A 27452-nucleotide genomic window follows, 5' to 3' on the forward strand; every position below is an offset into this window, starting at 1 on the left:
AGCACCCCATATAACAGGGCACTGGGTCCCGGAGGGATGTGGGGGCCAGCGTTAAGGCAGATCAGCAGCCTGCAGGAGGCGCTCCAGGACACTGGAAGAGCTAATTCCCATGGATGACCAGCAGGAGGCACCGCAGGGGTGAGTCACTGGCTTACACAGAGATTCATACAGATCTTCGTCCAAGGCTCATTGAAGTCAACAGAAAGACTCCCATTAACTTCAGTGAGCGTTGGATCAGGCAAATGGTGAAACAGGAGGGAACTAGAATCAACTAGGAGAGAAAACTCAGCAGCATGTTCCTTTAGCAGTGAAATACCCAAGACCTCGGTTACTTAACTGATTCCCATCTGACTGCTTTGCACATGAGGTGGCTTGGGTTTTTTCCTCCCTTCTTAAAAATTTAGATCTACCCCTAACTCACACTTGGTCAGACATGGTAGGCCCAACCTGCGTATAGCACTTGGCACTTTTGTGCCCTGCAGAACTGGGACTTTGTTAACGAACAAAACACTGAACCGCTATTTATTTTCTTGCTACTTGTATCTTGTTTTAGACAATTAAATAAAAAACAAAGCAGCGAGAAGGGAAGTGGTAGTTTCAGTTCCCACAATCTGCAGATTTGCATTTGTACTGCAATGGCAGCAACACCAAATCCTTCCAAACGTCGCGCTCTGTTGAGAACTGAAGGCTTCTACTCACCAAGGCAAGATTTTACGATTTTGCACCAGTTGTTGGCATGGCAGCTGCCTAAATCAGTGTTGGGAGAGACAGCTAGCTGCCCTTCTATGTCTTAGGGGCTGATGACCTCTCAGCTGTTTGCAGGAGAAATAGACCCTTGACACAATATCTTGCTGGATGAGTAAAGTAAAAAATATCTTCCAGCAATGCTTTATCTGTAACTTAAAATTCTGTGTATGTCTGTTGCCAAAATCAGGTAAGTTTTAACAAGCTTTTCTGTCTTAATGAGCAAGGGGAAAGCTCCCACATTTAATAATATGTAGCTCTTCCTTACCTCCTTTGTAAAGTATCTTTTTTTTTACAGATGGGGAAACTGAGGTGTGACATGATTTGCCCAAGGTCACATGGGAAGCCAGTAGCAGAGCTGGAACTAGAAGCCACATCTCCTATGTCCCAGTCCAGTGCTCTGTCCTATAGGCCACAGTACTCCGCTACGTACCCTGTCTTTGGGTGGAAACATTGAAGCCCATCTAAAATTCTTCAGGAGGCTATAAAAACTGAATTCTTCAAGAGGCTTAGCAGTGTCCTCTTCAGCTGTCTTCATTTGGGGTCAGCGATCTGGCTGCACCAAAGACCTGCAACATACATGCACTGTAAGAGGATTTCAAAGCAGAAACAGCTCACGTGGTGGGCCGTGATTGCTGAATCGTCTACTGCCTCCGAACAGCAAACCTTTCCTGTGCATCTTCGTATGTCTGTGCTGTTCTTACCCTTTTAGCTCAAGTCTCGTAACTAACACAGAATGACTCCAGCCATAAGCTACCAGCTTTGAAAGACATCTTTAAAAAATTGTCATGTTTCCCCGTGTGACAGGTTGGATCACAGAACCCCCCTTGGGAGCTGCCACCCGATGTGCCAAGACTACTTCTGTTAGCTGCTTTCAGGTAAACCTGCAGCTTTGGGGCAAGTAATTCAGCCCCTGGGTCTTTGTTGGAGCAGACGGGAGTGTCTGGCTCAGCAAGACAGGGTGCTGGGGCCCCGAGCTGGCAGGGAAGGCAGGGGTAGAAGTAGTCTTGGCACATCAGGTGGCAGCTCCCAGGGGGTTTCTGTGATCCACCTGTCACACCCCCTTTTACATATTTCGTTTTATGGTCACCCATATTCTCAGCACTGAGTGCCCTGTATTAAATGCCTGTTCTCTAATAGCTTGTTCTCTTTCAGCTCTCCCAAGCAAACTCTCATTCTATCAGGAGCGATAATGAGGGTAAGGCTGTCTGACAGAGTATCTTGTTGCCTAGCGTTAAATGTAGCATTGTATTGCTGTTCATGCCCTTAGCTTTTTCAGTGTGTGTTGTGGGGATCCGTTTCCCTCCACGGACCTGTACCTCTTGTAGGAACAACCAGACAGACAATTTTGTGTATTTCAGAGCCTTTCTTCTGGTCCCCTGCACATGTTGGATCAGGAGTTCCTGACCTGGGTTAACCTCCCAGGGGAGAGGCAAGGGCCAGTTGCAAGCAGGATTCCTACCATGCTGTCCTTCCCATATTGCTAACTGGAATGATGGTCCTGGCTAGATTGGACAGGGAGGGGGCGGTCCCTGGTACACAAAGGGCTCAGAATTGCTGTATTAAATCTCTTAAAGCTACATTTGATGGGAGACAAACACCTCTGTAAATTGGCTAATAATAAAAACTAGTAGTAATGATAAACATTCCTCTTATAGAGTGTTTGTAGCCAATAGATCTCTAAGCACTTCGCAGTCACTCATGTATCTATCCTCACAACCCCCTGGGAGGCAGGGCAGGACTGTTATTCCCCATTGTACAGCTGGGGGAACCAAGGCACAGAGAGGCTCAGTGGCTTTCCCAAGGTCCCATAGAAAGTCTGTGCAGGGAATTAAACCTGGTCCTCCCGCATCTTAAGCTAGTGCCCAAACCACTGGACCATCCATCTGCTAGTGGCTGACAAACAAGAACAGCCAGACTGGCTCAGACCAAAGGTCCACCTAGCCCAAGGTCCTGTCTTCCAACAGTGGCCAATGTCAGGTGCCTCAGAGGGAATGAACAGAACAGATAATCGTCAGTGATCCATCCTCTCTCGCCCATTCCCAGCTTCTGGCAAATGGAGGCTAGGGACACCATCCCTGCCCAGTCTGGCTAATAGCCATTGATGGACCTGTCCTCCATGAACTTATCTGGTTCTTTTTTGAACCCTGTTATAGTCTTGGCCTTCACAACATCCAAAGAGTTGTGTGAAAAATACTTCCTTTTGTCTGTTTTAAACCTGCTGCCTATTCATTTCATTATGTCCTCCCCAATTCCCAAAATCTGACACTCCCCTCCAGCCATTTGACAAACTGAACCAGGCCTGTATTGAGAGGTGGGGATGTGAGGGGAGCTCTTAGCCCGCCAGCGGCTGCGTGTGTCACTGCTTTTCCTTGTTTAGTTTGCAAGGCCTGTCCGATTTAGCCCCTACTCATTCCTTCTAGGGTGACAGGGACTTCCCTCCAGCCGCTGCCCAGGTGGCTCACCAGAAACCACAGCCCTGCCTGGAGAAGTTTGCCCCACAACATCGCATCAATCAGCACATCCCCCAGCCCCGCAAGTGAGCTGGCAGGAAGCAGCACCTGGGCCTGAAAAGATGAGAATGAGCATGTGAGAGAAGGCTAAAATCAGACTAGGGAGCAAACCAAACCTCGTGCTGAGCCACACACAACAACAGCATCCTTTGTATTTAGTGAGGCTTGAAACCAATTCACCCTTCATTTCTCCCTCCTCCCTCAAGGGTCAGTCAATGTCTAGGGCTTTTAAAACTCCCTTTAAAATAGAGAATGTGTTTTAGAATGTATGTTTGTGGGTGATCAGGGAGCTGCCCTTAGCAAACTGGCGTCATCTGGATTGAATTTGGATCCCAGCCCTTGAAATGGTGACAACTTTCTCTTAAGCTCTCGAAGTGACTTGGAGGAGCAGTAGCGGTTGTCATGCGGACTCCGGGTGGCTGAAAGGCTACGTAGCTGGCTTGTCCTGCTTTGTATGTGGGGCAGTGGGGTCTCGTTAATGGGGACAAGACATGCAGTGCTTGGCTGTAGGAGGATGGGTTGACGTGCTTTGCACCAAGCACCCACCAGAGAGGGAGAAAAAGAGGGTTTCCTGTGACTTGCGCTATTTGATGTGGCTCTGGTGTAGTGACCATAGACTGAAGGGGACCGGAAGTGGGGGGAAGGGCCAATGAACTGCTTGGCTATGGAGCAGCCTCAGTGACAGCAAGGCTGCTTTTCAGTCTTCACTGAGTAGCGAGATAACTCGGTGCTTTGAAAGGGAACGTACCTGTCTGAGTTCAGATTGGTTTTGCCTTTTGGAGGGGGCCAGCTGAACCCTGAGACTAATTACATGGTTTCGCCTGGTCCCTTCTAATGTCCTGGGCATTTATCTTCACCCCACTACGGAGCTGGCGAGCTGCCCTTTATGGCAGGGGCTGTGTTTTATTTCTCTTTCTGTGCCTGTATGTTTGGGATTTTTCCCTACATTTCAAAACATGAAGTCCATTAGCAGAAGAGTTCGGTATCAGTCCAGATTCATTACTGATTGGTTTGGTTTGGCTTTGCCCTGCCCTATGGTTAATTTATTTAATAATGTAGCTTCCGGAGACTGAATTGTGCCTCCACGTTGCTGTTTTGCCATGTGTATTTTGACAGACGTGTGGTCAGGAGCTGGGCTCTGAAAATGCCTGAACTTGAGTGTCATGTAGATGGCTCCAGACGCCATCTGTAAAATGCTCCTGTGATGCGTTAGTAGTTAAACCTGGAATCTCTTCTTCTAAATTCAGGCATGAGGGCCCCTTAATCTTAATAAAAAAGGTTTAAAATTGAAATTCACATGAATCCCCTGAGCTGTTAAGTAACTTTTCTTCTAAGTTTGTAGTCTGAGAAGGTTGTTAATGGACCTTGGCTGCAACATTCTAAATGAAGATCTGAACTTGCCCAAAGATCCAGGGTTTTCAGATTGAGATGCCTGGGTCAGATCCACCTCTAGCAGGACAGGTTGGTTTTCCGTACCTACGCCACAGGAGACACAGATTGTCGCAGGAGCTCAATGGTTAGGCAGACTTGGAGGTCTGATCCAGAGTGTGGTAATTGCAAGTTAAGAAATTAGTATATTATTGCTTTCTACGCAGTAGAGTTGCACCTGCTTAACTAGTTGGTAAATTTGGCCTGAGATGTATTAAGAACCCATTATCCCTAGACTTGTGACCTCAGTGTGGCAGTGTTGCACCCTTTCGGTATCCCTTATTGCTACCTGAAGTGTGGGCCGACTTTCAAACTGGTTGAAAACTTTAGCTCTAGAGAGGAACCATTAGTAACTTGCATTGCTCGGTGGAAGCCGAAATGAGCCTTATTCTCTAGGCACTGAAGCCTAGGTGTGTGTGAGAGAGCGGGAGAGGGGTCTCTGGTGTTGCCTGAGGTTTTGTTCCCGATTCCACACACCTCAGGATGCTGACTGTGACTCTCACCTGACCTACTCTGTTTGTTATTGATGACATAAAGGATATTTTTGTTTTGCTTTGTGTTTATCCTGATTGATACCTGTCCAGGAGCAGATGGCAAACTCATGCCTCTGAGCTCTCCGAGGGAATCCACATGTGCTCTGCAATCGGGAATCCAGCCATTTCTATCACTGCATTCTTGTGGCTTGTTTACAGATCTTTCATTCACTTCTCTCTCCATTGGTACTGCTCCCAATATACAGTTCTGCTCTGACCGTGTCACCCAGTTATTTCAATGACTTGAGATTGGCTTGCTAACAAGGGAGGGAGACCACGCTGTATTTCAGGAGCAGTCTGTATTTTATAAGATGAATTGGAAGGGTTTGTCCCTGGTATGTGAAAAGACCTTGCATCATATTAGTCCAACATGAGAAGTTCACCGTTAGTGAAATGGCTCTTTGCAGAGGGGACAAGTGTGTGCCCTTTGAGAGCCCAAAACTGAGCCAGAGCCTGGTGTCTCATGCCTGTCAAGCATCACTCACTGTCCCAAAAAATTACAAATACTGCTGCTGTCCCTGCCAAAAGATCCTAGGGATTCTTTAGTGATGAGGTCCTTGTGCATCAGAGATCAGTATCCAGCCCAGACTTTGCATGTGCACAGGATGCTTTCAAAATGCTTCCCATGTTCAGTTCCAGATATCGCTACATGCCCGTAGTTAGTTGAGCACCTTAATTCATGGTTAAAATGTTAGTTAGTTGATGGGATGCAAATTACAAAAAGGTGATTTTAAAGAAAAATATTTAAGCCTAGTTTTGTTCACGGCCCTTTGAGTTTTTTAGGCTGTGTTGGTTAGATCATTTTTTACACAATGTGGTTGGTTGTTTTAAATGTCTTTGATTATTTCCACTTGTAAAATAATAAAGGTTGATGGCCTGAGAAGCATCTTTCTGCTTGTTTATCATTGGATCCCATCCACGTCACAGGCCAATTTCATTTTCCAACAGCAGTAACTCCTCCTGATTTAACTGTTATGTCGTTAAGGGTTAAAAATATCCCAGGATAAAACTGCCATAGTTAAATTATGAGACAATTTTTATATGGATATCAGCCCTCATGCTTCAGGTAAGCCAACCATGGAGATTAGGAATAATTTCCCTCTGTGTATAGATTGTGGGATAAGGTCCATCATGGGGTGTTTTTGTTTTGTACCTCCTCTGTGATATCTGGCACTGGCCAGAATCAGAGACAGGAGACTAAAATAGCTAGACAACTGGTCGGATAGTTTCTAGGAATCCTGCATTTAAATAATAAAAATAAGGGTGAATTCCAGCCAGGAGCAATGCTGTTGACATCTCATTATGTGAACGACTTCCACAAAGTTACCAAAAAATAAGACCTTCTCATTAAAAAATCTGTTTTTTTAATAAAAAAATTCAGTAACAGTACAAAATACCTTCTTACGTAAGCAGTAATAAAGACATCAGATTTACACAGTAACTGAGCAGCATTGAGGCAAATGGGTTATGCATTAGAATAAGGATAAACACCACTATTTAAAATACACTGGTAATTTGTTTTACTGTATTTATCACCTATAGGTGAAGGAAAATGAGATCTCCAGATCAATTCCCAATTAAGGATATTTTACACACCCTTTTCTATAGGGTAATATTGATGTGAAGCTATGCTGGGCAAAGGAAATGAACCAACAACCATCCCTCTAGAGGACTAGATGGATCAAACATTAACCTTTATGATCCGTACAAGCTTCACGTAATGGAAAATATACTAGTGGTGGGAAAAAAGGTGTCTTTTTTCAGTTAACGGTAAATGTTACTTTTTGCACCACCAGCAAAAACTCATCTTGACAGTCTCAGTTTTCAGTTTAAAACATGGTTAAGAACAGGTTAGTAAAAACATCTGTTAGGGCTGGGCTGGGCAGGGCAGGACAGGTAGATTTAAGCCTGCCCCAGTGTGGGGAATGGACTAGAGAATCTCCTGAGGTCCTTTTCAGCCTGACATTGCTGTGATTCTATCGGGGCCCTAAAGTTAGGCTTCTGAGTCAATATTAGACACCTAAGTAAGTGGCTTGTTTTTGTGGGACTAGGTACACTGACATCAACAGTATCTTCTATGGAAGGTGCATTTGATTCTTAAGAATCTCGAGTCAGAAAGCGCCACTTTGATCACCTAGTGCAGCGGCTCTCAAACTATGGGTCAGGATCCCAAAGTGAGTCACAACCCTGTTTTAATGTGGTCGCCATGGCTGTCTTAGACTTGATGGGGCTTGGGGCCAAAGCCCAAGCCCCCCACCCGGGGCCAAAGCTGAAGTCCTGGGCATTGGGGCTCAGGTTACAGGCTCCCTGCCTAGGCTGAAACCCTTGGCCTTTGGCCCCGCCACCTGGGGTGACAGGGCTTAGGTGATCTTGGCTTTGATCCCCCCTTCTGGGGTCATGGAGTGATTTGTTGTCAGAAGGGGTTTGCAGCACAGTGAAGCTTGAGAACCCCTGACCTAGTGTGACAGAGGCCACAGGACTCACCTGCGTAATTCCTCTTTGAAACAGAGCAGATCTTTTAGAAGCAAAATCCAGTCTTGATGTAAAAATGTCCAATGATGGAGAATCCACCATAGTCCTTGATGAGTTGATCCAGTGGTTAATTTCTCTCTCTCTCAAAAATGTACAGCTTAGTTCCAGTCTAAATTTGTCTAGCTTCAACATCCAGCCCTTGAATCTTGTTAGACCTTTGTCTGGTAGACTGAAGAGCCCTGTATTACTCAGCGTTATGAGGGCTAGACACATGGCCTGACTTATCAAATGCCTAATGTGGACTTAGAGCCTAACTTAAGGCCTCAAACTTTCAAAAAATCTTGGGCCAAATGTTGAAGTATCTGGCTCTTCTGTATCTACATAATTTATGTGTAACTTTACCCAGCATTCTGTTAGTATTCCTTTAACAGTCTGTAATGTAGGCACTGATGCCATAAAGGCTGGAAGTGTCTCCTTATTTGAGAGGCTGGAATGAGGATTGAGAATCAACATGGCTTTGAGGCAGGATTTTCCTCTACAAATCTACTAGAATTCTTTGAGGGTGTTCACAAACATGCGGACGAGGGCAATCGAGTGGATACAGGGTAGTTGACCTTTCAGAAAGCCTTTTGACAAGGTCCCTCAATAAAGGGTCTTAAGCAAAGTACAGAGTCATGGGATAACTGGATAAAAGATAGGAAGCAAACAGTAGGAATACCTGGTCAGTTTTCACAATGGAAAGAGGTAGATAGTGGGGCCCCATAAGGGTCTGTACTGGGACCAGTGCTGTTCAACATACATTCAACGAGTAAACAATGAGATGGCAAAGTCTGCAGGTGATACAAAATTACTCAGAGTTAAGTCTAAAGCTGATGTGAAGAGCTACAAAGGGATTTCACAAAACTGATCAGGAAACTAGCAGATGGAAATTCCGAGTTGATAAATACAAGGTAATGCACACTGGAAAACATAATCCCAACCATAGATACAAAATAAGTGGGGTCTAAATTGGCCGTTACCACTCAAGAGCGAGATCTTGGCATTATGAATAGTTCTCTGAAAACATCTACTCAACATGCAGTGGCAGTCAAAAAAGCGAACAATGTCTGGAGCCATTAGGAAAAGGATAGATAAGTCAGAAAATACCATATTGCCACTCTATAAACCCTGGTATGCGCACAACTTGAATACTATGTGCCGTTCTGATTGCCACGTCTCAAAAAACATATATTAGAACTGGAAAAAGTACAAAGAAGGGCAATAAGATGAGAATGGGTATGGAATGGCTTTCATAGGAGGGGAGATGAAAAAGACTGGGCCCAGTCAGCATGGAAAAGAGATGACTAAGAGGGGATATGATAGAGGTCTATAAAATCATGACTGGTGTGGAGAAAGTGAATAGGGAAGTGTTATTTACCCCTTCACTTAACACAAATTAATTAATAAATAGGATGTAGGTTTCAAACAAATAAGTAGTAGTATTTCTTCACACAATGCAGTCAACCTGTGGCACTCATATCAGGGACTGTTGTGACAGCCAAAATATAACTGGGCTCAAAAAAGAATTAGACAAGTTCATGGAGGCTAGGTCCATCAGTGGCTATTAGCCAAGATGGTCAGGGACGCAACCCCATGCCCTGGGTTTCCATAGACCTCCAACTGCAAGAAGCTGGGACTGGATGACAGAGGATGGCTCGCTCAATTGCTGTTCTGGTCACTCCCTCTGGCACTGGCCACTGGGCTAGATGGACCATTGGTTTGACCCCATATGGTCATTCATAGGTTGTTCTTCTAAGACTTGATAAAATTACAATTGCATTTTCTTGGTGAAATAGGTGTTTTTTTTTTAAATGAAAAATTAATTCACTTGAACATGTTTAGGCCAGAAAAAGCTTAAAGCTTAAAGTTTGTCTCCACACACGGTTCGCCGCAAGCTGCAGCCTGACTCTACCCAGAACTTGTCTGCCACAGACTGACTGTTGGCGTGTGCCTTGCTAGTGCCTGTTAACCATTTGTTAATGTGCTTTGATCTAGTCCCATTTCAAAGAGGATTAGATCAAAGCCTATTAACAAACTGTTAATGCAAATCAGCAGAGTGTACTTGAACAAATTAGTCCCCAACAGATTAGTGCAGGGAAGATTCACACCCCAGGATCCCATAAGTGAACTGTTTGTATAGAACAAGGGTAGGCAACCTATGGCACGGGTGCCGAAAGCGGCATGCGAGCTGTTTTCAGTGGTACTCACACTGCCTGGGTCCTGGCCACCGGTCCAGGGGGCTCTGCATTTTAATTTAATTTTTAAAAAAGCTTCTTAAACATTTTAAAAACCTTATTTACTTTACATACAACAATAGTTTAGTTTAGTTCTATATTACAAACTTATAGAAAGAGACCTTCTAAAAACGTTAAATGTATTACTGGCATGAGAAACCTTAAATCAGAGTGAATAAATGAAGTCCTGGTACAGCACTTCTGAAAGGTTGCCGACCCCTGGTACAGACAAACCTTGTTTCTAGGCAGTACAGCCTTACAGAATATATTCATGTACAAATTCACCTTTCTTGTTCTACATATAGCAACTTTATACGTCTGAGTATACAGTACAAGTCTATCATATTGATGCGCCACAATAAGACCCTGTATTAGATGATTCCTTGTGCTGACAAACACATTGAGACATGATTGGTAGCTTTCCTGAATAAGGAGTGCCGGATCAAACCAAAAAATACTAAATATCCAGTGTGTCAATTCACAGCCCCCATTACTTACGGCTACTAAGAAAGCAGCGCTCATTAGGCAAGAGATATGGGCACCACAGAACACTATCAACGATCAGATAGGAGAATTTGTTTTCTCCTTTAGTGCCGTGTATCATTTACTGGAATCTCTTGCTCCCGACCAAAAGCTTTCAAAAGGGTTATTTTTATAGTGGACTATTGTGTAGCAGGTGAAGAAGGATCCGCTAGAGGCTGTGTGGCATCTTGCCAGGGAGGACAGAATTTGTGTTTAGTGTGGCAAGAGGATGGGAGTTAAGAGCTTCCTTCGGTGTCACTTGGATGGCCCCTGCCACAGACACTGGGATAATGCCAGGACCTTTTGCCCTTGGTATCTGGTTCAAGGGAGACCTGTGTCTGTGTGCTTTAGTGATTACAGCTCTGTAGTCAGAACAGCTGCAATGGCAGATTGAATTACGGAGACTCCTACTCAATTGATATTCAGCCATCCTATGACAGCAATTCCCAGGATGTTCCTCCACAAGAGTCCTTCAGGTTTCCACTAAATGCACCAACTGGCATTACACTCTGGGCTTCTTTTCCATGCCTTAGTTTACATGACAGTAATCTGTTGCTCAGCTGCCACAGCCACATGGCTGGCTGTCACTCTCAAATCAAACTGTAACAAAGAGCACCATTAATACGCCCGACTGTATGAATGTAGGATGTGCTTTCAGGAGTTTATGGAGGTTTATTTTTTAAATTTTCCCTTGCTTTATCAAAAGGCACCCGTTACAGCTTCTCCGAGGGAAAAGTGAGGTTGGGTGGGGAACTCATATCCACATGGTCCTCTATTAAACTGAGGTCAGCAAGTGAGAATAAAGAACGCGCCTCCTTGAGGAAAACCTGCCTCCCAGCTCATGAAAAGCCTGAGCAGCCTTTCTGACAGGCACCAAAGATTGGCATATGTGAGCTGTCAAACCAAGGGCAGATGAGAGCCTTCCACTGAGAAATATATTATAGAGCTACAGGGCCCTAGACTCGTTCCTGCTCAGAACTTTGGCCCAGTCCAGCAAAATGCCTATTCCACGTGTGGTAAAGTCAAGCATGTGAGTAATCCTGTTTGACTTCACTGGGGCGGCAGGGGCTGGGGACTATCCAAGTGCTTAAAATTAAGTATATGCTCAAGTATTATGCTAGATTGGGGCCAGAGTACTCTGCCATTTTCAGGATCATGCAGTAATGCCCCAGATATTCTCAACTGGCAGTTTACAAGCATCGAGGGCATGTCTACACAGGGACACTCAGGAAAGTAAATCCAAATTAACTAAAGGTGTGAATTTAAAGCACATTAGTCCTACTTCATTAATTAATTAAATCAGAATTAAAGTGGCCTTAATTTGAAGTGTCCACACAGGGATTTAATGTGGTTTAACTAATCCACTTTAAATTCACACCCTTAGTTAATTTGGATTATTTATCTGGAGTGTCCCCTTGTAAACAAACCCTCCCATTCAGTACTGAAGTGGCCTTGGTGCAGTTTAGCTTAATCCACTGCCATAATGAAGAGGCTGCCTCCCATAACGCACAAGCCCTAAATCAGGGGTTCTCAGACTTTTGTACTGGTGACCCCTTTTCACACAGCGAACCTCTGAGTGCGACCCCCCCTTATACATTAGAAACACTTTTAAATATATTTAACACCATTATAAGTGCTGGAGGCAAAGCGGGATTTGGGGTGGAGGCTGACAGCTCGCAACCCCCCATGTAATAACCTCGTGACCCCAAGGGGGCCTGCCCCCAGTTTGAGAACCCCTGCCCTAAACCAGATGGAACTTTATAGGTGAAAGCCAAAATCCCAGCGCAAGCAACGTGAATTGAAAGCCATTGTTTCCCCCAACAAACTTTCGAGATTTTGCATTAACAGGGACTGTTACCAAACTTACTCATTTAAAAAATCTGTAGTTTTAGGGTTAATTATGCAAATGTGACTTTTGGAGTGGGGAGGAGGGAACTGGGAGTGGCATGCTAGGGATACTGATTCATTCCAGCATTCAAGCAACTGAAGCCTAATCAAGAATCAGAAGTGAATGCTAGCTTATACCATGTATTGTGCTGCACTTGGAGTTTGAGGCACACTTAGTCCCGTTCTGTCTTACTAGCTGGATCAGTGCTACAAAGTTTGTTTGTGTAAGAAAGAGCAAAATGCAGTCTTGTTAAACGCGGCATTAAAGCAAGGAGGTGCTCCGCAGAGCTCAGCTGTAACACAAAGTTTTTACATTGGAACAATGAGGAATGATGCCCAAATGGAACTGAGGAGAAATGGAACAATTAACACAAGGTCTAATTGCTCCCCAGCTTAGTACTTTGTTGTAGCCTTAGCCGAGTCTCTCCCACCTACCTGGATTTCCTGAAATGTGGGGAAGTTAATAGGTTTTGTTCTGCACTGATACAGCTCTCTGGCCAAGGTGAGGCTGGCCCTGCGCAAATGAGTAATTCAAGAGGGCTGCAAGATGCAGGAATACCCCAGCCGTGGCCCAGTCAAAGCAGACACAGAACACTCTTCACGGTGAGAAAGTGGTGGTTGTCTCGGTCTCCATAGCAAAGGAGAACCGCCTGTTCTCCCTGCAAGTTGACAGATGCCAGAGCCGCTCCTGGCTCAGGCAACCCAGCTCCTTGAGAAGCTTGAAGAGGTCGTTGCGGAACTTGACGCCAATGAAGGCATAGAGGAAGGGGTTGAGACAGCAGCGGAAGCAGGCCAGAGTGTAGGTCACATCGTCTGCCACGTCAAGCTGCTTACTCTTCTCGCACAGGCTGTCAGTATTGTTGAAAGCTGAGATTGTCTTGGCTAACATGACGCCATTGTAAGGCAGCTGGAAGACGATGAAGACTATCACCACAACGATGATGACCTTGATGGCCTTGTTCTTCTCAAAGTTACGGGCCTGGAGCAAGGTCTTGATGATGACAAAGTAGCAGAAGGACATGACCAACAGGGGTACTAGGAAGCCAAAGACCATCTGGGACACTTTGATGCCAGTGTCGAACTTGTGCAAGTCGGTGGTGGTGATGATGGAGCAGCGGGGGCTCTCGGATGAGTTCACTCCACTGTGGACCAGTTCTGGGATGGAGAGGACAAAGGCCAGGATCCAGATGGAGAAGCATGTGACCTTGCTGATGAAGATCATGCGGGAGCGGAGACGGTGGGCAGAGGCGGCCTGGACGATGGAGAAGTACCTGTCAATGCTGATGGCCAGGAGCAGCAGCATTCCACTGAAGAAGCTCATCTTGCAGATGCAGTAGACGGCTTTGCAGGCAAACTCCCCAAAGAGCCAGTGCTTGGCTGCGCTCGTGACCCAGAAGGGGAGCGTCAGCAGGAAGAGGATGTCCGCCAAGGCCAGGTTCAGCAGGTAGACATCGGTCATCGTCTTAAGCCTCTTGAAGTAGATGTAGGTCAGCATCACCAGCCCGTTCCCCACCAGCCCAACGAAGCAGATGAGTGAGTACATAGCTGGGAGGAATGCGGCACGGAAGCTCCGGACCTCGGCCTTCTCGCAGAGAGTCTCGAACATGTTGTAATCGACAGTGACGTTGGAGTCATAGTAGTCAGTGACATTGTTGCCTGTGCACAGCTAGAAGGGGAAGGAAACAAGCGTGCTCAAGGCCTTCCCCTGCAATGAGGCAGATCCCTGGGAAATAACTCATTGCAGGAGCGAGGCCTGAACTGGGAGTGTAAAGTGAGTAAAACCACCAAGCCTCCAAAAGCAGATAAATCCCAGATCACTTCCAAGCCTTTCCTTGGCAAGCATCATGAGCAGAGCTGGTCAGAGCTTTTCAGTCAGGTTTTTTGTTGGATGAAAAATGGAAATGCTATAGGAAATGTTGGAGTTTAACTAAAATTTTTCGTAGAAAAACCAGAAACCTCAGGAAAAAAAAGTCATACTTATTGGAACAAAAACGTTTCCTGACCAGCTCTGGTCACAAGGAATTTTCTGCCTTTCCTCCTTGAATGTTCACCCACACACTTCCCTTAAGATAATGAGAAGTACATATAAATGCTGGGAATAACAAATGGCATGGAACAGACAGAGCGATGCCATTTAATAATAGCTGGCTTTTATACATGGGGCCATGATCCAGGATGGGGACCCTAGGCACAACCATAAATAAATTAAAATTATATAGTGGCTTTTGAACTCTTGGGGGATTCTTAGTGATGAAACTGCTAAACTAGAGTGATTGCAAGAGGTAAAGCAAGAAATCACTCTTGTTTAGCAGTTTCATCACTAAGAATCCTCAAAACGTTCAAAGGCCACTGTGCTTCAGGGGAGAAACAGAAGCAGTATCATGAAACACACAGCAACACGTCAGGGTAGAAAATGTATGCAATAAACCCTGTAAATCAGTGATTCTCAAACCTGTGTACTGGTGACCCCTTTCACATAGCAAGCCTCTGAGTGCGACCCCCCTTATAAATTAAAAACATTTTTAATATATTTAACACCATTATAAATGCTTGATGCAAAGTGGGGTCTGGGGTGGGGGCTGATAGCTCATGACCCCCCATGTAATAACCTCACAACCCCCTGAGGGGTCCCCACCCCCAGTTTGAGAACCCCTACTGTAAATGGAATGGAATGACCCAAGTAAGCCTAGCCAGGAAACATCAACATCCCTGTTCTCAAAGTGTCCTGTAGATTCTTCAGAGACTCCCCCAGGGGACAGAATTTTGGATGAAATTAGAACTGACCGTGACAGGCCCCTAAAGGCCAAACAAAACTGAACCTTAATCTGAGCAGTTCAAACTTTGGTTGGCCTAACACGTCATCGACAGGCAACTCTGCAAGGGGGAAGCAGCTAATTACTGCATGAGCGAAATTGATCCTGTGAGGCTTGCAGCCCCAGGTGCAAGGGCTGAGAGCCCTGAGTCAGTTTCAGATACCTGCTTTCATCCTCATCCTTCGAAGGCAGTCAGTTGCTAATATCAGGGTGGCCTCTGCACCAGTGGGAATGGTGCCCTCGTTAGCAAAAGACCTGCTGGCATGGGGTGAATTTGCAGAAAGACCTGAGGGGTGGCATTAGTCCAGACAAGCTGGCCAAAGCTTCCCTTAAGCAAGAAAGCGGCTGGATGCTGAAGAGGGAGTTGGATTCCTTAGAGATATTCAGGTGAGACAGTCAGACTGGCACTGCCCACAGCTCATTCCTTAAAGAGGTTCCTTGTTTCAAGTGCTGTGCTCAGTGGTGCTGCCTGGAAGATTTTTTTTAAAGTTTCAGCCTGTGGTGTATTAAAATGTTGGTGTGTTTTTTTAATTTAATCTGTGTGCAGGTGCACTTTGAACTACTAGACTCCTCACTCTGCTGGGACCAAATTTCAGTGGCCCTCTAGTCATCTCACTAAAATTTAGTGTATTGTAGGAATGCCAACATGCACACCGATTGAATTACAAAACACCACTTGAATGCACCACAGTCACTTCACTGATATGGAATGTAGACATGGCAGTATTGCCAATCACACGTGTTCAAAAATTGAGTCAGCCCCCCCCAAAGTCATGAGATTGGCTTCAATTTGGAGGAGGGGAATTAAGGTTCCTATTTGATTTCTGGTTTTTGGAGCCTTTAAGGGTCACATTTTCAAGCTTTCCTCACCAACCAGAAGGATTACAAAGACTGGCTTTTTAAAAACGAAAGCTGAAACGCTCACACAATTGCATGATGCCGGAGCCGGGGCTCTAAGAAAAAACACCACATAGTTTGAGATTCATGATAGAATGGTGAGAGTAGGCAGCACTGAGACAGCTCTCCTTAGATGCTTTCTGGCTCTCCTAGATCCCAAGGCGGGATGGGTGCACTGTCATTATCTAATCAGACCACCTGTGTAACCCAGGCCAGAGAACTTGTATAAAAACAATTGCTACCCTTGCTCTCCCTGTTATGAGTAAACCTGTGAAGTAGCAGAACCGAAGAACTTTGGTGTGGTTGTGGACAGGGCCCCTGGGGGATGACGTGACTGAGGCCCCCCACCTCAATGACTTTCTGTATAAAACAATGAGAGGGTCACTACAGCCCAGACAAAATCCAGCGAGTGAAGCTGCCAGGAAATGAGTGACACTTTCTCACTCAGAGTATCCTGCTGTTTGACTCAAGTTCCATTGCTGCTGCTTCTCTCTCAACTTGCCAGATTAGAGTAGCATAAAGAGCAGCATGAGCTTGTGATATCTGCACCCGGCTTTTCTCTGTGCCATTAGTCTCTACTACCCTCCCTTCCTCTCTGCTCTCTGCAGAGATGAAAGGCTTCCCCTCTGGGTGGCATCTGCCTGTTATCGCCGTGAATCTTAGCATGCTCTTCGTCTCTGCCAGGCTTGGCTTTCACCACATCCTCCACGCATCTAAAGCCCTTCTACCAGAAGTGAAAGGGGAAAGAAGCCCCCCGCAAAACCTTCCTTGTTTCACAGAGCCCCTTGCAGAGCCTCATACTGTGGGGCAGATGAGGCATGCTCCTAAAGATGCAGCAGTCCTAGAGTACAGCTGGTCCTGGCACAAGAGTTCACTAGCAGGTCAGAATGGACAGTTCAGCAATGCTAGATTCTTTCACGTTTCCCTTTTCCAGCTCTAGTTTTACTCTGAATTGGAGGAAGAGAATGAAAGAGGCGTTCATGGCAGACGAGGAACTCTTCCTCCTCCTGCAATGTGCCACCCATCAGGCTCCAATCCTGCAGCCCTTTCTCACATGAGCAAAGGCTGCAGTATTAAGTCACTATGACCAGATTTTTCCAAAGAGCTCAGCACCCAACAAGTGGGAAACCTGGCCATTTGTTTAGGTGCTGAAATAGGAGCAAGGCTGTTGGTATGGAAGCCCTTCTGGACATCCCAGCCTTAATGGTCACTTTGTATTACATTCCATATCTGTAGTTTTTTCTTTCTTTCCTCAGATCTCACTGGCTCAGATAGTTGTTCTGTGAATTCTCCCCACTTTGCTCTAGGTGGCTACCTGAAAACCCTTTAGGATTCTAATATGAAAAGTAGTTTCTATCAGAATCACTTTTGCTGCTGCTTTATCTATCAAAGTTATCCGTACCATCACCTCTACATTCAGTGCATGAATGCAGCTAAATTTCAACCAAATTCCTTTTTGGTTTTTAACTTCTTACCTGGAAAATGAAGGGAAGACTCAAAACAACCATCACCTTCACCTGTTTACCTAGAGAAGGAGGAAGCACAATATTAGTGGTTGCCATTAAGAGGGGTTCCCAGGTAACATACATTTGTCCGGGAAATAAAGTTTGAAAATGGTCTCCAAGTTTTAACATAATACATTGCACTGCTATAGCATCTCTTATCCATGAATCCCAAAGCATTTGACAAACCTTATTAAGCCTTGCACTGATGGATAAACTGAGGCATAAAAAAGAAGTTAAGGTTCAGATCCTCAAAGGTCTTTATGCCCCTAATTCCCACTGAAATCAGTGAGAGGCGCCTAAAGACCTTTGAGTTGCTTGGCTTATGTGACAAACCCCAAGTCACATAGCAAGTTAGTATAAAAGCAAGAAATAGAAACCAGGTGAATGAAGTTAAAGACTTAGTGAATTTGTGCTTGGTTTATCACGATGTCTGGTTTATTTTTAGTTATTTCTGTATAAAAAGCCTATCACGGTTGCAGGGGATGAGGACACAGTCAGCAACAAGCCATGCATAGCTCATACATGCCTCTTAATTGTGGACTAAAGCTTCCTTAATGTGAATTTAAAAAAAGTACGGCTGTGTCTGTGATAAATTTGGCCTCGTTGTTCCCTGACAGAAGACTACAGAGCAAGGAACTGAGCTCACGTACAGGATACATTTGACTGAAATTTATTGTACGTTTCTGTGTGTCAGAGCTGACTTCTGCTTTGAACTCAGATGCTGCCTGCTGAAGACAGGGAAGGAAAGAGTAAATTCAGAACCAGGAGTGATGTGCTAGAGCAATCGCAGACAAGCATCTCTTCCTCCTGTGGTTAACAAAGGTGCAGAGGCCAGTGAAAGCATTTTGCTTTCCGCTGTTTAAAACAGACTCTGGTTTCTTACCTCAGCCTCAGCTACCTAGGTTAGAAGTTGATCCTGCAAGCCATGAAAGCCCTCAGTTCCCTCTGGCCCAACTCCCTCCCTAGGCTTCAGAGATATACCTACCTATCTCATAGAGCTGGAAGGGACCCCAAAAGGTTATCAGGTCCAGCCCCCTGCTTTCACTAGCAGGACAAAGTACTGATTTTGCCCCAGATCCCTAAGTGGCCCCCTCAGGGATTGAGCTCACAACCCTGGGTTTAGCAGGCCAATGCTCAAACCACTGAGCTATCCTGGGTAGACATATCTTGGTATGGCTGGGCCCTTCCCACATCTCTTAGGAGTAGGCGGGTTTGTTTGCTAGGACATCTGCAGCCCCCTAGTAATATTTAGCACTTGCTTCACACAGGGATCAACCAAGTAATAACCCTGAGAGACAGATCCCCATCTTACTAATGGGGAAATTGAGACACGATAAAGTCAGGTGATTTGCCCAAGGTCGCTTAGCAAGTCACTGGCAGAGCCAGTGATGACCCATTGGTTCACAGCCCTTTGTTTCTTCCCATAGGCTATGCTGTCTTTGTACCTTTAAACCCATTTCTTACTGAGTGTGAATTATTCATTCACTCCCATTGTGGTTACTATCCTCCTCTGTGTTCAGCTCTAGGCTCTCTCGGATTGCTGGCTGCTGTTTCTCTGTAGTGCCTTTGCAAAGCCAAGTTATGCCCGGGGCTCAGCTCTAGGAAGCTCTTGTGCAATTGCTCCCATGCCCTGGGTGGATTGATAGCCATTATTTCAGGAGTCTGTTGTCACATTGCCGGCTGTAGGTCCTAGGTCTGTAGTACAGGTAATGGCATTATTCAGATAAACGGTTAGCTCAGTACTGGGTGACAATCAGACTGTTTCATGTTGATGTGAGAACAAAGGAGGCCTAGTCTTCTTATAGAGCGATGAGAGAGCCATGGTTCTTTTCCTCCCAGAGCCTTCTGGGAACTTACTCAAAATTTCTCAAAAGTCAAGGCCTTGGCTGGAGATGGGACATTGGCAGGGAGGGCCAGGGCGCTCTCTCTCAGGGGCTTGGCTGGCAGGTGCTCCCACGCTCAGGGTCTAGCAGATCACCATATGTGGGGTTGGGAAGGAATTTCCCCCCAGGTCAGATGGGCAGTGACCTAGGGAGTTTTTCACCTTCCTCTGCAGCATGTAGCTGTGGGTCACTTACCAGCTTCTGTCATCAAATGTCTGATATAACTGTCTTGTGCACACACCCTTCCCTCCCACAGGATCCAGGACAATCCCCTGTCTGGGGGGTCCTAGGTGCTACAGCATTAGACATAATACAGAAGCACACTTTGGTCTCCATATTTCTTTGACCACACTACTTGGGGTATCAGGGAAAGCTGCACATGACCAGCGAAGACAAGTAGGACCAGAAGAGCTGCCAGAATGGATTAGACCAGTAGCCCATTCAGGCCAGTATCCTATCGCTGACAGTGGCCAGCACCAGATGCTTCCAAGGATGAAGTAAAACACCTCCTCCCACCTCAGAACTGGCAGCAGGAAGGACGGTTGAGAGTTGCTACCCCCCACTGAGAGCTAAACCACTGCATATGGGGCAGGAAACCTGGAGGGGGCCCACCATCAGCTGAAACAGCTGGTGGAATTTACTGAGGCAGAATCCAGTTTGGAGAGGACACGGGGGCAAACACCCCAACTCTTCCCAGAAGCTGAATGGGATCTTTAGTGATTAGCAAGGCCTGTGTCTTTTGTTAATCTTCTCCAAGACTGCACCTCCAGCAGCATGCAGCCTCCTAGCACCAGGCTGTGGCAGGAGTTCAGTAATTTAAAGGGCACTGCATCTCTCATCCAACCGCTGACCAGATCTGCTCCCACTTAACCTCTGAGTGACAACATCACAACCCCACAGTGGTCTGGTTTTTGCTTTGGAAAGCGATACTGAACTGAAAACAAAAGTGACTCAACTAACCGGTTTTGGATAGCTCAGCTACAGAACTTACCTTAAAGAGCCCCTGTTTCGCTTTCTTCAGGAGTTTTCAGTGTTACTTGATTTCCAGTCCCAAGAAAAACTGCTCCCCTCTCCCCCCAGGGCAGTTGACAAGCCAGAAAGGACTGACTAAGGAGACAACTTCTTTCTACCTGGCTTTCCCTCACCAGCTTGCTGAGTGAGTCCCATTCAAAGTGCAGTGGGCACAGAGCACACTGCCCTATCTCGCGAACATCACCGCTGGGAGCCAGGCTTCCCAACACACTGGGAAGAGAGGAAGTGGCTGGCAGGAGTGGAGTGGAAATGGGCCAAACAGCCCCTTGAAGTCTGGAGTTTCATGGGCATGTTTAAGACTCTTTTTTTTTTTTGCCTGTGGCTGTTCTTGGTTCTGGGTATTTTCCTAAAGTTTCATCTCTCAAAATACTAATAGAAAATCCTCCCCTTGAAGGTCCCTGTAACAACAAAACTAACAACCATACTAAATCAAATCAAATATCCAGGGCAGGGAACTCGTTCAGACATGAGGTCCAGTGCCTCCCCACTCCAGGTCCTTTGGCTGTTTTCTGTACATGCTCTTCAACCACTGTTTTCCAAACGCACCACATCATTCCAGAAGACCTGCACAGAGAGACTTCCAGCTCAGCCTGGTTCCTCTCCTGGATCAACATGGGAGCAGCAATTCCCAGCTGAGACCAGCCTAGCAGTGGGGAGGTGGAGCCCAGCTGAGAGCTCCTCACTCCTTCTGGAGACAAGGTAGGATTTTAAAAAAAATGCTCAGAATTGGCCCATCTCTGCTCCCATTAAGTCACTGGCAAAATGCCCATTAACTTCAGGGGGCATGGAGGCAGGCCAGCACTGAGTGCTTTTGGCTGTCTCCCAGCAGTGTATTCATTATGCTCTGGATCGTCTCATTGCACAAGTGGACAGATCTCAAGCCAGATCAGGGAAGATTCCGCAGCAGGAGGAAAAAAGAGGCATTTGTGTTCAGCTGCACAGCCTATGCAGAAGTAAAGAGATGGAATTAGGAACAGGAAACTTTAGGCTGAGCATGAAAGAAAATGCTTCCAGACCATGGGATGTATTTGGCTATGGAACAGCCTCCCAAGCAAAGTAGCAGAAACCCCATCAACTGGGGCATTTAAAACTAGACCGGACACAGTCCTGCAGAATGGACCAGAAAACCATCCTACACGGACTCTAGCACAGTGAACCACAAGTGACCTAACAGGTCTGCTCCACCCTCACCTGCTATGAATCTATGACTGACTGGGGTAGGCTAAACTCTCATCCAGAGATGGTGGTTTTACACCCATTTTGCACTGAAAATGGCTGTACCAGGTGCAGGGGTACAGGGAGTTGGCGATGCCACTGGATTTTCAGAAGATGGCTGGAGAAGACTTTGAACAGTAGCAGCAACAGACCCAATAAACTCAGCAGAAAACCTGCCCGGCTCTTATAGAAGAGAGTCTGCTCTGGGGCTATGGCCACAGGTGAATGATTGTTGCGCACTAGCCAGAAATACAGAACCTGAGTTTCAAAGTCAGGGACCTAAACCCACATTTAGACTAAGGGCACATTAACACGGCAAGTTAACGCAGTGCGGTTAGGCAGACGCATGGTAGATTTAATCTAGACAGTGTGGGTAGCAAGATGAGTGAAGATGTAGCCATACAGGATTTGGTGTGAGCTAACCACCCCAATACAAGTCCGTTGGGGACCCTGGGTACATACCTAGGAACTGTCATGAGCTGAAATCCACGCCGCCACATCTGCACTACTATTGTCCTCATTAGTTAGATTAAAACTGGCACGGGTAGGCATAACTGTGCGACCAATCGTACCTTCCTGTGCGGTGTAGACATACCTACGGGCTAATGCAGTGGGTGTTTGTGGGCTTATCTTCATGTGCAGTGCCGCTGTAGTGCTTTAATGAAGACACGACTACACCAACAGGAGAGCTTCTGTCAACATAGTGCTTTCTACACCAGGGGCCAGGTTAGGATTGCCAACCCTCCAGGGTTGTCCTGTAGTCTTCAGGAATTAAAAATGAATCTTGCATTAAAGATTGTCATGTGATGAAACCTCCAGGAATATGTCCAACCAAAATGGGCAGCCCTAGGCCACCAGGTTGGTATAACCATGTTATTCAGCGGTGTGGATTTTTCACATCTTTGAACCATGCAGTTATGCCAACGTAAGTCTGTAGTGTAGACCTGGCCTGTGTTTCAGACAGGATGTCTGCTTAGGCAGAAACTGCTTCTGACGCCTCCCCTCACTCTCTTCAAACTCTGTGACCTTCATGGAAACAACCAGTTTCTGAGAACGAATGGTTCATCATCATTCATTCGCATATTCAGTCTCTCTCGCGGAGGTGTAAGTGCCCCTAGCGCCCCTCTTGCGCTCTCAATCTGTCACTCAGCTCTTGCCAGCAAGGCCTGGTCCCTCATTTCAGTAGCGAAAAAGACCAGTGAGGCAAAACTGGGCCTTTCATCTCAGGCACTCGCAACACGTTGTGAGAGCAGCAAGAAATAAACTCTCTTTCCCCACCCCCTCATGGAAATTGTGAACCGAATGAGAGGGCTGCAGAGATAAACAGATTAGCAGACAACTCATTCTAAAAAAGAGTAACTCGTGTTTTCTGCCGTAAACACGGTGTCAGTAATAATCACTCAGCCCCAGTCTGAAAAAGCACTTTAGCATAGGAGTAGTCCCATTGGCTCCAGTTGTGCTGGTAGTAAAGTTAAGCACGTGCTGAAGTGCCTTGCTAGATCAGGTCCTAAGTCCCTTGAGCTGGAGCTAGCTATCTTTACACAACTGAGCAGGGATTTGTAACGGGAGTACATTTTGCAATCTAGGGTTCCTAATCCATAATCTAGTGTCTTGTAGGCTTTCACAGGGCATGGACAATGAGGTGACCTCCCTGTCGTCTCCCCATATTTATTTAAGTGGAATGGCCTTCTGCACCTCCCTCCTTTCCCTGCCACGTCACGGCTCGGTATTCTCTACCCCTGAACAGAGCATGTTCTGTGACAGCTGTCCTAGACCTTGCCCTGTGTTAGACTGCAAATAATAAACGGACAACGTTCACGGTGGGCACGTGCCGCTGGAGTTTCAAAAACTCCTTCGAGAGGAAGCATTGTCTTGGGATTCAGACTGGACTGAGATATAGGAAACCTGGGTTTGTTCCCCAGCTCCACCACCATCTCCCTGCGTGACCTTGGGAAAGTCACTTAATTTTTCTGTATCTCAGTTTCACCATCTCTGAAAGGGGAAAATACTTCCTTGCACCACCTTCTCTCTGTCTTGCCTATTATGGGTGGGATTTTCAAAGTGCGCATGGTAACTCGAAGATCCCACTGAAATAGTTAAGGGACTGTCTCTATGTGCATGTACAGCACCTACACAATGGGACTCATCTCAGCTGGGGCATTTAGATGCTACTGTGAGGCACGTCCTAATAAAGGCCCCCAGGCTGCTGTGCTGGTAGAGACCTAAATACACGGAGAAGCCTTTTAACTCCCTACTCGTTCCAGACTTTGACTTGAAAATACGGCATGAAGATAGGACAGCAGGACCCACCTTCCCTCTCAAAGCAAAGCCCAACCATCTACTGATGCCGTGAGGCTTCACTGTTCTGTACTCTGTGGTTTCTGCAGCCAGTACCTCAGAGCAGAGCTTGTCCTAAATCTGTACCATACACTCACCTAACTATAGCACTGACTAGCCATTCATTCCCAGAAAATTATCAGGTGTCTTTCAATCCTACTTTGCTTAATTCATTTGCAAAGTGGTTCAAACCTTCTGCTTTCTTCTGATGGCAAAGCTGTTACCATTCTGCATTCTCTGTTCTGTTCTCTCCCCGAACCCCCACCTCTCTTTGCTCCCTTCAGTCATCTTGGAATGATTTTTTGCAAGTGTTCTGAGCACTAAAGAAAGTGAAAAGAATTATGTTTAGAAGCAAGCATCAGGAGGAAGGAGATTACTTGAGTATGGCCTGGAGTCTGAAGGATAAAAATATCAGCCACATCTGACCCACTACACTAGTTTCCTATGATTAACTCTGTGGATGCAACAAAACCACTGAAGGCAAATCTAAATCAGGTGCTTGCAAAGCAGACCTGAGCTATAATCAAGTGCTCAAGGAGAGTCTTAAATGTTGACAGTAACAAGCTGCAAGTTCTCTCTCTCCAGGAACAACGCTGATGCCGTATTCCCAACGGCAGACAGCACCGGTGCCTGCTGCTGCTCATTTTGATGCTTAACAATGAAATAATCCATGGAAATACAACTCCAACTTGATTCAATCCCTCACTGAGAGAATCCAAAACAACTCTGCATGGATCCATGGACCTAAAAATGCTTTGCAGACCTTCATCCATGGAGCATTACGAAGCCTCTTTGAGAGAGAGAAGCACTGTAAAATTATTTCCACTTCACACATAGGGAAATCAAGGCAGAGAGAGAAGTGACTCACTCAAGACTGCACAGGGAGTCTGTGGCAGAGATAGGAACAGAATTCAAACATCCTCACTCCTACTCAGATCACTAGACTGTATCAATGATACTCGGGAGAAAGGGTCCTCTTTGCCATTTAAAAATAGGAAAATTAAGTAGTTTTAAAAATCTGGTTAGCAAGATGGTTTCCCCTGTTTGTTTTAAGATGTGACAACTGAGGAAAATTAAAACAATTTAAAAAGAATATTTTAAATAGAAATTAAAGAAAAAATATTTCATTGTAATGCACGGCTGCTCCTTTCCTCTCAGTGCCATTTGGAATGAGGCAGGGAGCATCTCTAATAGTGCAGATGAGAACAGGAGTATAGGGGTATAGCCAAAGGATGAGGAAGATGCACTCACCACTGTCCATGGTCTGCCTCCTGCTGGCGTTACAACCTCAGGGTGGGTGAAAGCACCATATACTCCAGTGTGGTGTCAGAGTGCAGCATTTCGTGTGAAGGGCCCCTTTTAGGGAACTCTAGCTTTTATACCCTTATCACTAAGAAGCACATCACATGCTTGGAGGCTGCTGAGATTTATTATGCTCCTCCTACCTCCCCAGTGAGGCATCCACACTATGCCTCACAGAGTGCTTCCTGGTGCACTGCTCTATTGCCAAGAGCGAAGCTCTCCCCAAACAGTGAGTCTGGCGCACGAGGATAGTGGCTATATCCAAGAGGGGAGGGCTTGTCATTCTTTCGTTATTTCGCCTCCACACTGAGGTGAGAATAGACTGCAGTACATTTAGCACCTCTACCAGAACCCACGTCTTGATGAGAAACAGAAAAAAACCACTCCTCCTCCCCATCTTTTCCCATCAACAGCTATGTGGGAAGGGAACAAGTTTTCTCCAGTGGTTTGTTTACAGCGAGGAAGCCAAGGTAAATCCATCTAGGTTATTACATTGGCTCCCATCACCAGGTTGATCTCCCCCGTCTCTAAATGCGCAACAGCTTCCAAGCCAGCAAACGAATTTCCTCCTCCTCTTATTTCTCTGTGGTTTGCATTATCACCTGCTAACTATCTCATCACACACTATCTGCCTTGAAAGTCTCCATGGGTATGTGATTCCCCTGCTCCTTCCCCACCATCACATCACTCCAGGAATTTCAGAGAAATCAAAGGGTCCTGCCTAAACGTCCAGTTTCCGCAACAGTGTCCTCCCCTCCTTGTGGGATGGTGTCACTGCAGGAGCTTTGGACTCTGAAGGATATGGTATCCCTCCTTTGGCCTGATTCTTCCTTCCTGGCCGCTCCCTCCAAGGCCCTTCAGTACACAGGACAGACCCCAGGAGCTTCCTGAGCATACTGCCTGTGCAGAGCTCCTAGCACCTGTGAGCGAGCATGAGGAGATGGTTCCTCCAGGTTAACAACGAGGCACGCTGCAAAGGTGGAGAGAGTGATCCTCCATGCTGGACTGTATCACCTGCTCTTTGGAGGGACTTTGTCCCATGCTGCTCTCCCCTAATTGTGCTTTGCGTAATCCTAGTTGTCTCTCTCACACAACGGACCAAATAAATCTATGAGGCAACCCCAGTGACTTCAATGCATTTACGCCAAAGATGAATTTAGCCCAATAACGAGAACCATTACACTAGCAAATCGTTATCCTGCAAGCATGACACTGATGGTAAGGGAGGGAGGGAGAAGAAAAAATATTCCCAATGATTTCTGTGCCAACTCTGTAAAATTGCAGAACACACAATGTGGTGTGGCTCTGAAGTTTTAATCAGTCCTCACTTGGGATGATCTACAAAAATTCACTTGTGGCTTCCTAAGCACATACCACCATGATGTAAGTCACACTCGCTCGCTCTCTCCCCCTATTTCTCTAGGTAGATGTAAGTCCATTTAACAACTGAATCTCTGACACTTTTTACTTTGACTACACAACTTGCAGAAGCAGATGTGCTACCTTTGAGAGAGATTTCCCCCCCCCTTCGTTTTTTTTTTCTTCAATACCTCTTCCTGGAATGAGGTCTGAAGAGAAAAACCACATTGTAGGGCAAGTAAAACATTTAGAAATGGTAGGTGGAAAGGATTTGACTTACACACTTACTGTATATAGGAGTTAGTGGAGTTGATAGGATGGTCACATTCTTCTGAACCCTCTCTTGGCCAGCAGTTACTAGATATATAGGAGCCAACCTGAGCCTAATGCAGTGTCAATATAGAGTAATTCTGGCTGCGGTCAGAGACAATGAGAGTGGGGCAACCAAGCAGATGTTGCAGTGTCTTCTGCAGCTTCCTGTATGCTCTTCAGATGGGTTATCTTCAAAGCTGTCGTTCCTGCTACAGGTTAAATTATAGGTTGTCAGAGACGAGTGAATCTATGTAAATAACTTTCTGCAAGGTGCAGCTAGAAATGTTAAAAATAACAATGCACAGTGTGTTTTCACTGTAAAATATCATCACCCCCGTTACTTAGCAGCCATGTTTGTGTTTTTTCCCAAAAAGGAGATTGTGTTGGTGACCATTAGCTCAGAATCCTAGCAGACTGTTATAACT

General features: G+C 45.9%; 1 protein-coding gene across 3 annotated transcripts; it reads right to left on the minus strand.

Annotated features, from left to right (window-relative positions):
* Positions 1 to 6559: 6559 nt before the first annotated feature.
* Positions 6560 to 27188, minus strand: CCR7 (C-C motif chemokine receptor 7). Of its 3 annotated transcripts, none has more exons than XM_050935242.1 (3): positions 27004 to 27188; positions 17558 to 17607; positions 6560 to 14038 (listed from the first exon to the last, which is right to left on the minus strand). In XM_050935242.1, the coding sequence occupies exons 2-3, from the start codon at positions 17588 to 17590 to the stop codon at positions 12971 to 12973; spliced, it is 1101 nt and encodes a 366-aa protein (XP_050791199.1). In that variant the 5' UTR covers positions 17591 to 17607; positions 27004 to 27188; the 3' UTR covers positions 6560 to 12970. The 3 variants fall into 3 exon arrangements, with proteins under 3 accessions (XP_050791199.1, XP_050791198.1, XP_050791197.1); XM_050935241.1 differs by having other exon boundaries at positions 26996 to 27188; XM_050935240.1 differs by lacking the exon at positions 27004 to 27188 and adding an exon at positions 25306 to 25531.
* Positions 27189 to 27452: the final 264 nt, after the last annotated feature.

Source organism: Gopherus flavomarginatus, chromosome 25 (genome assembly GCF_025201925.1).
Source record: "Gopherus flavomarginatus isolate rGopFla2 chromosome 25, rGopFla2.mat.asm, whole genome shotgun sequence".
Lineage (NCBI taxonomy): Eukaryota > Metazoa > Chordata > Testudines > Testudinidae > Gopherus > Gopherus flavomarginatus.

Excerpts from the sequence above, each read along its gene's own strand:
- CCR7 (XM_050935240.1), bottom strand. Across the intron at positions 14,039-17,557 it reads GTCTTCCCTTCATTTTCCAG|CTGTGCACAGGCAACAATGT; the intron begins GTAAGAAGTTAA and ends TTCCCCTTCTAG.